This window comes from Ruditapes philippinarum, unplaced genomic scaffold (genome assembly GCF_026571515.1).
Source record: "Ruditapes philippinarum isolate M1 unplaced genomic scaffold, ASM2657151v2 ctg2892_1_1_1_1, whole genome shotgun sequence".
NCBI classification, from domain to species: Eukaryota; Metazoa; Mollusca; class Bivalvia; order Venerida; family Veneridae; genus Ruditapes; species Ruditapes philippinarum.
The window spans coordinates 138,729-156,689 of record NW_026856552.1 but is presented as its reverse complement, the minus strand read 5'-3'; the positions used below and the strand labels follow the sequence as shown (position 1 = coordinate 156,689).

Sequence of the window (17,961 nt, the reverse complement as noted above, 5' to 3'; positions counted from 1 at the left end):
TATATATGCCCACTTGTCTTTCGTTTTTTCTTGGCGTGGACACCAATTGTTTTTGTTTAGTACATTTATGTGACAAGGACCAGTAGCCTTGCTATATCACGAAATAAATGTGTTCAGTACAAAATCATCATCACAAATGTATTGCTTTTAATTCAACCTAATCTATAGACGAAATGCAATATCATTTTAAAAGCTTTCTCTTTCAAGCATAAAGTTTTATTTGTATTATTTGTATTTGTCTTACTTTTTATATTGTAAATATGCAAAATGGGATAAACTTTGAAACCCTGAATAGACCTATTTGTTCATAACAGACTGACTGACTGACGTCAGGCAAGTTCAGTTTATTTATACTCGGCGCCGGAATAACCATATGTCCGAGACTTTAGCATCCTTGCCGGTCCACTAAGGTAGTCTCATCGGGGACGTCTTTGTCAAGCTGAATCTTCCTGAAGCCCATTCTTCGTTCGTTGGTGGTAGAGGAGACGACAATACTGCCAAGGCATCATGTTCCTTACTGACGACAACAAAAACGGCTCTCATTAGCGCCAACCCTCCAGAGTTAGTCACTACAGGTCAACCAATCACCTCTGGTACTTAAGATGACTTGACCTTGACCTGCCGTGTGCCTTCTCCGCGACGTGCACGCCTCTGGGGGGATTTAGAGAAGACTGGCTTATTTGACGGTGTTAATGGTATTTATATTGAACATTTTACGTCATCAAAATCCTTAAAGAGCATGTAAATATTTAAAAAATAGCATTGAATTCAATAATTATTCTAGCAGTGTTATCAACAAATATCATATGTCTAATGATGTCTCAACACCCTGATGTTTAACACGATCGTGGGATCAAGTTGTTTGTCATGTTGATTAGAAAATATAATTAAAGTGAGAAAAAAAGTTAACAGCTTACATCAAATGCATGATAACCTAGGATTGCGTTTATTTTCATGTTAGGACTACGGTGTTATTACTTTTAATTCCATGTCTCATTTTGTCAGAAAATGAATGGTCAAAGAATCAGCTGCCATTGGCGATAGTGTTGATTCAACACTCCGTTATAGATCAGATCGTGGAACATTGCACACAATTGTAGTAAAATCATAGTGTTCTATTAACACAGCCGGTTTGCTTTGAGGCGACTTTGGCAGCATTTCTGCATTAGCCCAAGGTTGTGCTTTTAACATACATCTTTACTACACATGTGTTAATGCATTCTCAATATAGATTATTTTGAAAGAATATAAACAGTAATATTTTGTATATCTTATCATCTTTTTAAACTCCGTGAAAGTCACAACTAACATATCATCTTAAAAACCGTTTTACTTAATTCTGAAACCAAGTGGTTGCATATAAAGATTCTTATATGAATGTCTTTTCATTTTGAATTTGTAAAACAAGTTGAATTTGAGTGATACTGTGAAGCCAGTACTGTCACCGATGGTTAGACATATATTTTTGCATGTATTTTGATGGCATTGTTTATGAATGCGTCGATAAATTACTTTGCAAAATATACTCAGTTTTACACTGTTTCCCTTATGAAAACTACATAAAATTAGACACGTTGTTCTTATTAACTGATGTTTTGAAATATATTTTGCATGTCTACTATTAAACAAATTGTTTAATACACCCACATATGTTTTAAAAATGATATTTTTTGTAAATTGTCAGTTGTAACATTATATGTCACGGAATATTGTATTGTAATAAAGATCGCTAAATATCATTTACAAGAGAAATTATTGAAGAGAAATAAATAATATATTAGAAATATACACGAATATGATATTCTTTTTATCACATATTAAAAATATGAACGATTTACAGTTTAATAAAAATATTTTTCAAAAATGCTAACAGTAACGATACTCTTCTGAAGGTGGATATGCCGCCTGATGATTTTGGTCTGCACTGGTCAAATGGATAGATTCAGTCGCTGCCAACAAGCTGGGGGTTAAAAAAGACTAGGTGCCTTATAATGGTACATACTGTGAACACAATCAACAAGAGATTATATCTCTTTTACAAATGTTCATTGATTTTAAATTATGTGTTAATCAACAAAACATGCACTTAAAATATCTTCCACAAATGATCGTTTAACGTATTGAATACTTAAAAGTCTTCGACATTATCGTCTTATGATGTATAAAATCCAATAGGTTAGATATAAGTAACACGCATTACCTTTCACAGCTCAGAGAAACAATATATTATTTAACAAAAATAAAGCAATGGGAAAAATGGATGTTATTTTGTTGTTAAAGAATTTAAATGAAGTATTGATTTGACAAAGGAAGGCGAAAAAGGGAATAAATATAAGTATCAAGTATAATAAAGCTATGTCTGGATTTAAAAGCGCTCCACAAGAACTTTTGAAAAGGCAAGTTACTAATGTTTAAACTGAAAATTTGAATGATGATCATGTTATATGTATTTTAAATTTCATTAACTGAAACAGATATAATGTAATTGGATTGTTTAAATCAAAGAACTAATTTACGTATTAAAGGTAACTAATAAAATACTTATTTGACTATAACTATATCATTAAAAGAAACAATTGTGTTTCGAATCTTTGATATACACCGTTTTTCAAAACATTCTTTTTTCTGTAAAGCATAGTTTCAATACATCAATACTCGTTCTAATTACGCAGTAGACATGCGCTTGCTTTCATGGGGAATCCATATAACACATGTGATGTTTATTTCACTTTTTTATTGAATTTAAAATATTTTTAAATGTAGTTGCAGTACAATTTGTTTCAATAATATTTCAAAGAAAACTTCTTTTTGATCTAATCTGCGGTTTAAAATTCATTGTATTAGCAAATGTGATATTTCAATATTAAACGATATATTTATGTTGTTAAATTTCTACTTTGGTCTATGGTAGGATTTTTTTTCTTTTCTTTTTTTTATGTTGATTTTGTTTGTTTATTTTTCAAGCAATAATTGACACTAAAGAGTTACTAAATTTTCACATTTTTTCTACTAATTGTTAAAGTATTCTACAATATCTTTTATGGCAGCATTGGGTCATTGGGTTTGGTCAGCATAAATCGCGTAAATGATTTGAAATACCTTGTTTAATCATTGTGTGTTTTAAACATGAATTAAACAAAACATCAAATTAAATATAAACATTCATTTGTGAAGATGTTGTATTTGAAATAGCAATATATTTATTAAGGTACCCGGTTGAGGATGAAATCATATGTGAAATAGATAAATATAGAATCCCTAAAGAAAGCCCAACACGGCAAAATTGAAAATGTTGCAGGCTCGGTTTGATTGAGCCTGTTCATGGACGGTACTGTAAAGTGCAAACTACCGTCCACGCCCCCTAGCACCGGCTTAAGCAGAATTCAACATTTAGACGTGAAATAGTAAAATTTTGAATTTAGAAACATCCGCAGATGTATTCATACGGCGGTTATCATGGAACCTTCAATGTGACACTTTAGTGCCATTCCATGAAAAGCGGCGTATGGTCCCCAAGTAATAAAAAGCGTGTGCCCTAAACGAGAAAACAATGGGCGGAACTAAATAAAATGGAATTTGGAAAGGGGATCAGAGGTTATGAAGCCTGCGTATCACAGATAAGACGTCAAAAGACAAATTTAAAAAGCAGGCAACATATCCTAAGGGTGATTCAACATTATTCAAGAAGGAATATTGGAACCACCCAACTAGAAAATGCCCAAAAGTTGAAACTAAAAATACCACAAGCACAACAATAATGTCGTGCTGAACGATCTTCAAGGATCGAAAATATAACATCATTGATTAAATGTACGGGGAGACTTTTTACAGCCGCCACACGGCACAAATAACACGGATGTGATCATAAAATAGATAAATATAGAATCCCTAAAGAAAGCCCAACACGGCAAAATTGAAAATGTTGCAGGCTCGGTTTGATTGAGCCTGTTCATGGACGGTACTGTAAAGTGCAAACTACCGTCCACGCCCCCTAGCACCGGCTTAAGCAGAATTCAACATTTAGACGTGAAATAGTAAAATTTTGAATTTAGAAACATCCGCAGATGTATTCATACGGCGGTTATCATGGAACCTTCAAACCTTCAAAAACCTATATTCTATTTAGATGAAAATTTTAATTTCAAAATAATTATAAGGTTGGATGCCTGTAATTTGTCAACTTGGAAAATATTATGTTTAAAAAGAAAATGTATCTAAGGTTTCTAATAGTATTTGTTTATGCATAAAATGTCAGTCTGACATAATAGAGGATGGTCTATGACTTGATTTATACGATTTATACAATAACAAAAGAAGACAGCAATATCATTATAAATGTTAAGGACTTTGAGTTAACCAAAACAAGTGTTGCAATAATGTGTAATGACCATACGCATTTCGAAAAAATAAAAAGATATTTTCCGAACGATTACATCATTTATTTCGAATGTATTTTCAAAATCTGTATACTTATTCATTGGAGTAAAAACAACTTATTCTTATTTCTAATAAATAACACATGACATGTGTAGTTTTGGGAATGCGTTCATTGAGCGCCGCCTTTCCTTGACGATCTTGTTTATCATATTTTGTGTTTGAAACATAATTTTAGTTATTAGTTATGACAAAAAAAAATGCCTTTCGGACGCACATTCTTAATCGGGCCAAGTCAAATATAACAAATTTTGTGTGTTTATTATTCTTTTATACAATGAAATTCAAAAAAATCATTATAAAATATAAATTAAAAACAGAGATTATACGTCCAGACAGGGAATATTTATTTATTTACACATTAATCTCAATAAAAAAAGCAACACATGGCGCAAGATGTCCAATTTCTCTCACAGTAACTGTTCTCTATTTTCAGTATGACGATGTGAAAAGACAGTGATTAAGAGCTGATCCATGTTATTAACAGGTGATCCACAGAAGGTGTTGTCAAAACTCTGCTTGAATTATCTTTATATAGTAAGGAAACATTAGAAGATGTCACGATGACGTCTTGTTTACATTTCATTGTTTTCTTAATCAGCGATGGTAGATTCCCAGGATTGCTGTCTCTTTGATTTCTTTCAGAGTTTCATTGAATCACTACCACTATAGAATTGATAATGAAACTTCTATGATGTAAAATTAAAATCAATACTTGAATGAATATATCTAACAGACTTCGTTTTACAAGTGAAATGATGATCTTATATAGTTATAGCAAATATCGCATATATTCTTTTCACTTCGATATGAGACATATATTTATGATAAACAAATTTTCTTTTTAATTTTATGTCTTAGAAGAATAATAAAAACAATTTGACGTCTGCGTTACATTCAATTGTAAACTTTTTACAGTCAAATAAGATATTGATAACAGCACTTGAAAAAAACAAGACTCATGCTATATTATAGAATACTTCCGCAAAGTTTCAAGTAAATTGCGGTTTACATTTTCATGAACCAGTTGGTTAAAATAACACATATTTTTTTGCATTGCAGTGTAAAGTCCATACATACATTTTTCTACGAGGATGAACAATGTCAGTGCAGACGGAAGTGTTTTAAATACGACATTAGAGAATTTCAGTCCATTCGTCTACGCTATAAATTATATTGCCTTATTTGTGAGCTTGGTTATCATAATATTAGAACTCGTTGCAGTATTTGTTCTTCTAAGATGTAGAAGAATACCATTATGCAGCCGCATTTTATCTACAAGTTTTATTCTCAGCGATGCAGCAGGAGCTTGCATATTTGCTGTTCATCAGATTACGATATTTATTGTTGGGATTAAGAATGACGTCATATTTAACTCTAGAATTCTGACCGTGGGAGCCATGTTAACAGTCTCGTGGGCGTCTGTGGCAACTATGTCCCTAGAGAGGGTCATTGCTTTAAAGATGAATATAAAATATAACTTGAACTCTTCAAAACTGAGAATTTATCTTATAGTAAGTCTCATATGGATTGTCAACATTGTTGTTGTTGTAGCTGCTATCGTTATGGGTTTTTACTTCCATTGCGTTTCGGAAAATGCCACTTGTGATTTGTGGGAGGCAACTAAGGCCGGTCGGTTTGTTATGATGAGTCTTTTGATTTTCTATGAAATTATTCTTGTCGTTTCTTACGTCATTATACACGGTATAGCATCTAAACATGCGAAAAATATCATTGCACCACAAACGACGTCATTTGAACAAGCACATAACAACCCTGAATCTTTGACAAGGCGTCAGTATACAGCTACAATAGCTATAATCAAGATAGTGTTTGCTTTTATGTTCTTGCATGCACCAATAGTCATACATCTTATCGTTTTTGAGACCCAACCCTATTTACATAACGACAGCATTAGGCGCTTATTCCATGCTCTAAGCTATTTCTGTATTCAAATAAACTCATTTGTAAGTGTGCGTTTATACGTCGCGAAAATTGATGAATGTAAGTTAACATTTTACCTGATGTTATCACGCATTATGAAGAAATATGAAAATGAGGCAGAGTCATTGAGGGTAAAAGTATATGATATTGTTGTATCTACAAAGTCTGAATTTGTTGGAAGACAGCTAAAATTAACTGAAATACCCACGTCAGTTACTGATGTTCCTGAAACTGACACGTGTTAATTCAAAAGACAGAGAAACTGACACGCGTTAACTCATCAGATAGAGAAAATGACATGTGTAAACTCATCAGACAGAGAAACTGACACGTGTTAATTAATTACAAAGAGAAACTGACACGTGTTAACTTATCAGATAGAGAAACTGACACGTGTTAATTAATTACACAGAGAAACTGACACGTGTTAACTCATCAGATAGAGAAACTGACACGTGTTAATTAATTACACAGAGAAACTGACACGTGTTAACTCATCAGACAGATAAACTGACACGTGTTAACTTATCAGACTGAGAAACGGACACGTGTTAACTCATCAGATAGAGAAACTGACACGTGTTAATTAATTACACAGAGAAACTGACACGTATTAACTCATCAAATAGAGAAACTGACACGTGTTAACTCATCAGAATGGGAAACTGACACGTGTTAACTCATCAGAAAGAGAAACTGACACGTGTTAACTCATCAGACTGAGAAATTGACACGTGTTAACTCAGGATGAGTCATTTTCAATGACACTTTTATATGTTTTACAAAAAAGAAAGAAGCATATTTGAAACTTTTCAAAAAGTTAACTCTGTATCATAGAAAAACCTGATGCTATGTGTGTGTGTTTTGGTGGAATTTGTTATTTCTTGAAAGGAATAGATTGTGAAACAGTGTCCAACACTGTTTACTTGATATAATAAGAATCAAATAATGAATGAATACTGAGATTTAGGACAAGGGGGGTAATCTCTATATTGTTTGTATTGGAGATTGAATATTTTTAGGTCGGTGCTGGGAGGGGGGTGTAGGGGCGTGAGAAACGTTGAACCTTTCATTATCCCTTGCGAATAGACAATCAAATATAGTCTGCAATTTGTATCTTTTAATAGTTTATTTGATCTTGAGGGGACTTACTTTCCAGAATCTAGATATGTATAAAAGTACTTTTAATATTAATATTTATTGTATACGTGTTTGTAATATAATCATGTTTAATGTGATAAGGTGCTCTCATTTATCTTCAAATTTCATTAAAGTGCTCGTATATCTATTCCGAATTTAAACAATATAACATGTGACAGAAATACATGTTCATGTATATACCAGTTTCAGTTTCAGGTTTTTTTTGCATACAAAATACCTTTGACCATTTACAAATATAAATATATACCTTTCACAAACCAGATGTAAATATGATATACATGTATTTGAATCATGACATAAGTTGTACGATTTCTACATTATGTATAATAAATAAATATATTTTACAGCAGATGTTATTTATAAATTTGTCAATGACCTTCTTTGCCTGATTTTTTATTTGTTTGGGTCGTCAGACCAAACAAATAATGGTAGCGAAATATCAGAGCCTAATGCTGTTAATTGCAAATGCCTAAAGTAGTCCACTTTTTTGAAGCGGTTACTTCCCTTTATATGTACACTAACGCCGAAAAATTCAGGGGAGATCAGTGCGTAAAGATTGTCAAATGACAGGCGCATTAATTTTCAAGCAAAGTAGTTCCCGAATGGTCGAAGATTTCTAATATTGTTTCATTCTTTATAGATATACATGCTTACAGTAAGCTCCATGATTATTTACATCTGTGTTAAACAACAGGTTTAGCGACGAAATAATAATAGTTACAAACCCTAATTTACAATACTATTGTTTTCTTCAGGCCGTTTACATATAACTTCACCGTGGCCGAGGGGTTTGCACGCTCGCTTATGAATCGAGAGGTCTGAAGTTCAAATCCCAGATGAGGCCACCCTTTTTTTTTAATTGTTTAAGTCAAATAAACATTGAATTGACTATCAGTGTTGCAATTAGTCTTATAGCCAATATTTACTACAGTAAAAACACTGGAAAGCATTGGTGGCACTATACAAAAACAAATTGGTTTATAATCTCACAACCTTCACCTTTCTGACATTCTGAGACCCAAACAAATTCAGCGCCTTCTGTGCTTTGATTTAAGAATATGGCTCTCCGCATACAAACAAACTTCGGAAGCTCTAAAATTATGTTTTAATATATTTGTTTGTTTTTTTATGTTGTTGTTATTGTTGTTGTTGTTTAATTTCAATGCGGCACTTGTTCATTTTTTGAATAAGTTTGATTTATCTAGAGCATTAGGTTCTTTAGCTTTTCTAAACGTTAAATATGTTATTTTTAGATAAATCGTTTCATATAAATGTCAAATCAAAAGAAAATGAAATTTACCGACGAAACAATGCATAAACAATAAGGAAACCCCTCAATACTTCCGCTGACAATTCGTTTCCCGATCTTCTATGTTTAGAAACGAATGTCACTGAAGTGTTATAAATAGCTCTCGGGACACTGTTTTGAAGAAGGATTAACAGTGATATGATGCACTTTTTAAAAGATAAAATTACTGATATACATTATTTGACACAGCACAGAATTGTTTATCCAACAGAAAATCAAAACTGAATGCTGCTTTAAGCTCACGAGGATACCATGTATAATCATGAAATAAATGAAACTGAATATAACTTAATAGTATAAATTCATAAAGGAACTGGAGATGGTTGAACACATCAAAAGAAAAAAAAAGAATAAACGTTTCCTCAATTAAAATGAATGCAATTCCAATTGGAATAGAGCTTTTATTTACAGGAAAAAGAAAGATAAACATAATAATGGAAAGTTCTGATAAATCTTTCCCTTGACATTAATAGCGTCATGGTCGTTGTTCTTTTATTCATCCAGGTAAATATTTCAATGTGAATTTTGCACATATTGTGTTAAAAAAGAAAAAAACGTAAATTTATTACTTTGTCATTTTATATATGTACAGTTTATACATAAAATTAATTGATTATTTCTTTTATGTAACAGATGTACGATATATAAAATGTAGAAAATATAGATGTGTCATCATGACAAACATTGGTGTTGTTGTTGTTGTCGTCGTCGTTGCTGCTGCTGTGATTGTTGTTGTTGATAATGATGTCGTTGCTGTTATAGTTGCTGCTGTTGTTGTTGTTGTTGTTGTTGTTGATGATGATGATGATGGTGATGAGGATGATGATGTTGTTGCTGCTGCTGTTGTTGTTGTTTTTGTTGCTGTGGTCGTTGTTGTTGTTGCTGCTGCTGTTCTTGTTGTTGCTGCTGCTTCTGTAGTCGTTGTTGTTGTTGCTACTGCTGCTGCTGTTGTTGTTGTTGTTTTAATACATTAGGGCGTAAATCTTAAAATCTGGTTAATTCTCTTCTTTATTACTTATGTACAAAAGTTAACAAGGTGTACACATGATTTCACCAAAAAAATCTTAATTTTACACACAAATATTTTTTCTGAGCAAAGTTATGAAGATTTTAATACGTAACATGAACCAATAATTATTGATATCCAACTCCGCTTATGCGATATCAATATATGAGGAACAGCTACCAGTAGAAGTAAGCAGGTACCAAGACAGATAATTCGATTTAGCCGATATATTGAGACAAGCGATATCGATAGATACAAGTAAAGTGTGTTGTATAAGACATCCAAATGTATCGGAAACTATAGTTCTGTTGTTGTTTTTTAATTTGTAAAATAGGCTGTTTTTAATGCTGATACCTTACAGTATACGTTGCGGAACTTAAGAAATACTTATGTGCTATGCAAATATCAATCGCACGTAAGCGGAACAATAGATTACTCATATATATGCATAAATATAAATTTAGGATTTTTTGTTCTATTTATACTGCAATTTCTTTTTTTTATATGAAAGTGTGTGTGTGTCAATAGCATGCTTTTCAATGCAACCAAAGTATTAACAACCTTTGAATCTTGAGAAAGTAACATTCCGTCCTTTTATTAAGACACTAACGTAGCGAGTTTTAACTTTTATCTTTATCAATTTCAATTAATATAAAATATATTAAATTAATCTTACACCAAGGGGCTTAAATTTTATTGTCGAGTCGTTTTGTATATTATATATAAAAGACCCATGCTATAATTTTTAATATCAAGTAATTGATTGAGACTTAATATGAGATGTACAAATATTCCGGAAATAGCATGATAAGTCTTTAATGACATATCTAATGGATTGAAGAGCTGTTTTATATTTAGTTCAGACGATCATTTAATTATTACTAAGCATTGGCAGGGTGATATTGTCTGGTATTGTATGCTATTGTTCAGAGTCCATTAGTGACTGACCTTTCAGTAAGTGTCTATATACTTTTATTTCAGACAAATATAGGTAATGTTAAAATACCGTTTTTATATAAATACCCTTGTCATTTGCTAATTACTAGTAACTTGCAAATTTACACCACAATATCAGATATTTAAATGACAAAATTAAATGTAAGGTGGAAATAAGTATATATATGATTAATATGATTAAGTTGTTTTGTTTTGTTATAAATGTTTTGTCTTGTTATAAATGCTTCCCGTATAAATTTGCAGAATTGATTACTACAGAATAGTTTACAGAATGCTTAAGTTCTATAAATTTATCAATACTTTGTCTCTGTAGAAATATTATTCGTTAAAATACAAAGTTTTCGGGTTTTTGATTATATGCTGAATAGATACAAATGAAATGATATTCATCTTCACCGCTGTTACAAAACATATGTCTTTGGTTTCGTTCAATTCTGCTATTACCATAACGATCTGGTTCAATTCGAAATTGATGAGGAGATTTTCTTATCTTAGTCAATGGAATACGTAGTTAAGGTTGAATGTTATCTAAATAAAATTCAAATTTCAAACAACTTTTAAACAATTTATAAGCAGATAAACTTGGACTTGCATACAATGTTGTAGTCCAGAACTGTTAGTTTTTGAATATAAAAGGATTTTAGTTTAGCATTAATGATGATCAGGATTGTTCAGTATATATAAAACTCAATTCAGATAATATTTTCACAAGTTACAATTTTCAGCCAGTATTTTACAATCCTTACATATTTGTTAATGAACGACGGGTATCTGCTTAACTCACCGTAAATAGCCATATTGCTAGTACTTTGTTTAATATAGGGTATTGACTTTCAGAATTTAAAATTCTTTACTTTTACTTAAACCTCATATCTCGCTAGCATAATTTAACATGGGACAAACAAATACAAAGATATCAAGTAATTAACAAAGGGTGCTTGCTAAGTTTTGATGACATGTTTATGGAATCGAATAGGCAAGCAGCATATCTAATGCCTGTCTACCAGATATGCTTTTATTTTTATTTTTCAAAAGCTTTTTATCTTTTTTTGCCTCACTACAAAAATTTCTGACCTATATTTTGCTTCTGTTGCTATTTGGCGCAAAATACAGTTATAGTGGTTTAGTATTTTGTATGAGAGTCAAAATACTACTTTGTTTACATTTTGCTACTTTTATTAAAATAAATTTCGGATTCAGTTCTTCTTTTTTCTGGTAATAAGTATCTAACATGTCTACAGTAAAACAGTTATTTGAATGTTATAAAATTCACGTTTGCCTATTAAATAGAAGCTGAAAAAAATAATCGTTTATAAGGCATAATGTGCCTTTAAAAATAACATGTACTGTTTAGAAAATGCATCAATGTATGAATTATATTGACAAGCGGTTCTACCATTTTCTGTATATTTGAAAAATATAAGCTTACTTTTATTTGTATTTTACTTGCCTTGCTGTTGACATTTTCGACAATGTTTAAGTTGAATTGCAATCCGTCTGACTGTTCTTTTCAACAATTATTTTAAAAATTAATAATTAAAATTGACCACTATAAACGCCTGCCACATTAAATTATATCATTCTCGTAAAATATTCTTATCAAATAATAATCAAGTATACAGTATTTGATTGTGCATTTTTAAATGATATTCAAGCAATGTACTTGTCAGGGACGTGTGTCATGACATGCAGGGCTTAAAATCAAAATATATTATTAGTTATAAAGATCGTTGACAGGTTATATGGCCCAATATAAACGGTTATATTGCAAACAGCCGTTTATATACTGTCATATAACCTGTCAACAATCTTTATAACGAATTTATAATACAGCAAGCATCAGTTTTGGAGAAAAAAGTAAGATTTCTTCATGAATCGCCAGCAGCCGTGTATATAAAACTATAAAAAACGTCACGTCCTAGCGGCTCGGGTTATATTTACAAACAACGGTTTATATAGGGCCATATAACCTGTCAACAATCTTTATAACTAATAATATAAACGTCACGATTATCAAATGAAAAGCGACGTTACAAACGTGCAGTATTATAAAAAGACATATAATTATACGTCGCCAACTTAACAGAAATTTGTTAATCTCATATGTTCAAAATCAATAATTAATAATTTAGCGAAATACATATAATACTATGCAAACTTGCGAAATAACTAATCATAGTTACAGTAATGCAATAAGAACAGATTTATATTACATACATATAGTGTGCTCTTCTGTTAACTGATTGTGCATGTCTTGAGTGAAATAAACATATTGTATTGTAAGCCATATGTCTTTGTATTGAAAATTGTTATGAAAAATGTTATTTTAATGCAATAAGATATTTGTTATTGTGGTTGAAAACATTGGTTTGGTACTTATTTGTAACACTAATTTGGAAACAAAGACCCAGTTGTCACTTACATGTTTGAAACATGTTCTGGCTATTGAAGCACCGACAAACAATAAGCTAACTTTAGAAAGTGTGAAAAATATGACCGCTTGACTTCATAGGTCAGTGAATTGGTGGAAAGACACGTACGAAATGACAAAGGAAATTACACATGCATTTCGGGTGTAAAGGATTCTAAACAAAGATATAGTTTTGTCGGAAGTTGAATTGACAAATGCTCTAACATTCCTGGTTCCAAACTCAACTGTATGTACTTTTTTATTTGTATTCCTTAATTTTATTTTAATTATATTTTCAAATGTTACAAGTTGGAATAAAGTGGATTTATAAGTTAGTTGGAATAAAGTGGATTTATAAGTTAAACAGGTAATTAGGTTTTACGTTGTTGTTATTGTTCTGTTTTTGTATGTTCAAACCATTTAACTATAGGGTGTTATAAATTCATCTATATCATGTACGTTCAAATAATGCAGTTCTCTTTTTTAAGGTCATGAAAAGTATTTCTAAAAATAAGAAATTAAGTTTGACACATTACGTTCTAATCAATGCGCGTTAAAGGTCGTGTCATGTATGACTATAAACTGTGAAGTATACGTCTGATTTCACAAGAGTATGGGACAGCAATGTCCAAATTGAATTTCATCTCCAATATCCCATAAAGACCGTCACTTGGTGTAAATTGTAACTAATTCTTTAATTATGCCTTAATAAAACAAATAAATTAGATCACCCGCCTTTTAATTAATACTGCCGCTTTTAATAACAATCGTTCACTCAGTACTTTGATTTTAAGCTAGATTTTTTTTTCGTTGAGGAAACTAACTTGTTCGTGATTCACATGTTAAAGATAATGAAATCATTTCCTGTAATGCATCAGAGATTTTATCTAGATACATCGATACAATAATTACTAACATAACAGACCATGTACTTTATTTGGAATGTCAAGTTTTCAATACAATATACATGTACAATGTAATGTTTGAAGGATTTTCTGGTCGCGTGGGTTCAAACCCGCCAGAGACAAGGAATCTTATCTTATTCTATCTTTAATTAGTACTAATAAGCTGAAATGATTTGTACAAACTAAAATAATAACATATATATTAACGTATGAACAAATTAAGTAAAGTAAAATGAGCCGCGTCACGACGAAACCAACATAATGGGTTTGCGACCAGAATGGCGCAGTCTAATCAGGATCAATGCCGTTCGCTTACCAACCCAATTACAAGTAGACAAACTGATAGCGAACAGGTCGCAAACCCATTATGTTGGTTATGTTGTGACGCGGCTCAAATGTTCAAATGAGAATACTTGAGGTTCTGTCCATGGTTTTCTTCAAATTCACAATGAAAGCATATTCTATTAGCTTTTTAAAGTTATATCTAATATATATTTTACATACATGTAAATCTTATACATGAACATTTTTTAATGATGTTTCTACAATGGATTTAAAGCATGTTAAATGCTTAACAACTATAGGAAATAGCACTGAACATGCTGTGATATGTCGCAAAGGTAGCAAAATGTTAGCAAAGTAACATGTTGACTTAATCCGCTGTAATTAAACCAAATACCAACCAAGCAAAAAAAACAAGAATTTCTTGTTAATCCTAATTCCTGTTTGAATTCTAAGGGACAGACCACTCATTCTGAATTAACAAAAAGAAAAAGAAAAGAATCTAAATTTTTTTGGTATAATATCTCAATATAATTGACATTCAAAATTAATGTCCTTGACATCTTTATAAAAATAGAAAAGACCACATTTTTCTTAGTTAATCAGCTGGCAATGTCGAATATACTAACAGGCGCCGGTACAATATAAACCTAAGCAGAAATATATGAAATATGATTTTATAAAATCATGTAAACATAACAGTTTACATACAATATGTCTCGGGGAGCAAATGAAAATGTGTAACTCAACAGGTGTTTTGAACATATGTCAAATTTACTGGAGGTTCTGTCCATCCATGGTCTTCTTCAAATACACAATAAAAGCATATTCTATTAGCTTTTAAAAGTTATATCTAATATATATTTTACCAGCATGTAAATCTAATACATGAACATTTTTTAGCTCGACTTCTCGGAGAAAAAATAGTGGAGCTATTGTCATGACCCTCTCGTAGGCGTTGGTTCACCTTTTAGTTAAGATCAATATTCTCAGAAAGTATATTAGCTATTGACTTCAAAATTAGCATACACTTTTCATTGCCATTGTATTATGTTTTGCACACATTTGTACGTGTTTTAACCAAATTTCGACAAAAGTGGCGTCTCCTCGTCAAAATTTAGTTCTAAGTGTTTGCATAAATGACAATGAATTGCACCGTGTGCGTGTTATATGTTGAAAGAATACATATGTGGGCTCCAGTCTCACTAAGTGTTTCCAGTAAAACATTTAAACATAATACATGTACAAAATTCAGTGATATACTTACCGACAACAGCAAACGGCCATATTGTATCCAACGCTTCTACGACTAATAGTGGTAACTGCGTGAAATGAAAAGCTTTTTGATGCACCTTTCACATTAATATTGTTTCTTTTGACAAATGACAGTTTAAAGCCTCATACAATACGATTAAAAATAACAATGAAAGTGAGAGCCGGATTTTCTCTCAGAATGTTGGCAAGTTGCTACGGTGGCACAGGGGTGACATTTGTACCTTTTTATTAATCTCATGCGCACGAGATACTTTGTCGTACGCACGAGATACTATGTCCTGACCATGAGCTACAAAGTCGTTGGAACGAGACAATTAAGTCGCGCGCATGAGATACTATGCACTTGGAAGTGTTTTATCACTAAGAGGCTTTTTGGTATGCATTGCGGTTGTCAATTTATAACACCGTCTAAGATGACTTCAATTTCAACTAATACTTTGTACATTAAAGCAAATCTTTTCTTATTTTTATAGATTGCTAGTCCATAGATCATCACATAGCGTTGATATTGCCATAATTCCAATTGTTTAACATGAATTTAAATATTGCGACATTTAACATTAGCGTTGTGACATTTAACGCTAAGGGACCTTGTGCGACATTGTATCGTCATCATATCGAGATTTAACGGCAAAATACATGTAATTTGAGACATTTAGCGTCGTTGCGACATAATATATTTAGCTCGACATTCGGTTTTATTTTGTTATGTTTTGTCTCTTTTTAAATGCCAAGCTAGAACGCGAAGCCACCACAACATTCAGCTCAATATTCGCTTTTTTGTCTATGTTATGAATGTCGGGCTGAGATTTAAAACTGGCTCGACATTCTCCTTGTTCCAAGAACAGAATCTAGAGCGCATCTATGAACCAATATATTCTTACACAATCGAACTAAATTAAATTTTATATCAGTAAGATAATATCTGTAATTAAGCTCTTATTGCTGCGTATATATGTGACATTGAAGTGTTCTTAATTTAATGTACAGCAATACGTGCACGCAACTTTACAAAAATTCTAGCATAAAACAGGATTACAAAACGTTTGATCTTATTGTCTTTTATATTTTAGATCGAGGAGGATGAAGGGTAGGAATGTCAAGTGATCTCCAGAAAATGTAATTACAAGGCTGCGAGAAAGCTTCATATCATTATTAAGTAAGGAAGCATTATAACAGTTTACAGTTTCATTTAATTTCAAAGTAGTCTTGTATATCGATTTACGCTATGTCAAGTTGTTTCTTCTTTGAAATTCTGAGTTACAGTAATTTATCAACGTTTAGAGATATGATAATGAGACAGTATTATTTTATATTTACAAATTGCTGTTTTTCAAATACGCTGCTCAAAACAATATAGAGGCTTAATGTAAATTTTCACATGCATACCCATCTGCACGAGCACGAGAACGTATTCAAAGACCGAGTCTCAGGGCGAAGACTTCTTCAGATGTTAAAGCAGGCATAAAGTTGCATTTTTTTTTTTCTGTATCCATCTAAATTGGTAATTCTTTCTTAAGTTATTGTTTCTTTTATTCAAAGAAATTTGGTTTTTCATTTTATTAGATTGAGAGTGCTTTTCTGTTTTAATAAAACAAAAAACAGAACAAATTTGCTTATTATTAATAATGAGATAATAGCGCCTCTATCACAGCTTTCATGGGCGCCGCCATTTGGCGTTCTGTCATTCTCGCGAGACAGACGAGACCGAGATTGTGACGTGTAATAACCACTTCCGGTATAGGTGTATACGCTGGTACAACTAAAATATATCTTGATGAAGAACTTATTAATTTTATTGCGTACATTATATATTATTTATGAAAACATCAAAAATTTGCATTTTTGTAAATTGTTTTTTTTTTGTATCCATCTAAATTGGTAATTCTATCTTAAGTTTTTTTTTTCTATTTATTTAAAGAAATTTGGTTTGTCATTTTATTAGATTGAGAGTGCTTTTTGTTTTAAGAGAACAAAAACATAACAGATTTGCTTTAATAATGAGATAATAGCGTCTCTATCTCAGCTATTTTAAACATGAAGTCATATAGCCCACATGCTATTATGGACATCTTTGGGCTAGTACATATATCGCATTTATAATGGCGAGCAACAGCCAAACACTAAGCTCTTACTAACTACAACCCAAACCACAGAATACATGATATACCCTAATTATGGACTTTTATGGTTTCGGATCTGTTAGGGGTGCCTTAGTTATGGTGTGGGGCGGGAAATACTTATTAAGTTGTACATATCTATATATGTGTTCGATCGA

General features: G+C 31.7%; 1 protein-coding gene across 1 annotated transcript; it reads left to right on the top strand.

The window, feature by feature from the left end:
- The first annotated feature begins 4,873 nt into the window (after positions 1 to 4,873).
- Positions 4,874 to 8,585, top strand: LOC132746956 (uncharacterized). The gene is made up of 2 exons (XM_060736247.1): positions 4,874 to 4,971; positions 5,497 to 8,585. Exon 2 carries the CDS (start codon positions 5,529 to 5,531, stop codon positions 6,621 to 6,623), a length of 1,095 nt encoding a protein of 364 aa, XP_060592230.1. The 5' UTR covers positions 4,874 to 4,971; positions 5,497 to 5,528; the 3' UTR covers positions 6,624 to 8,585.
- The last annotated feature ends 9,376 nt before the right edge of the window (positions 8,586 to 17,961 follow it).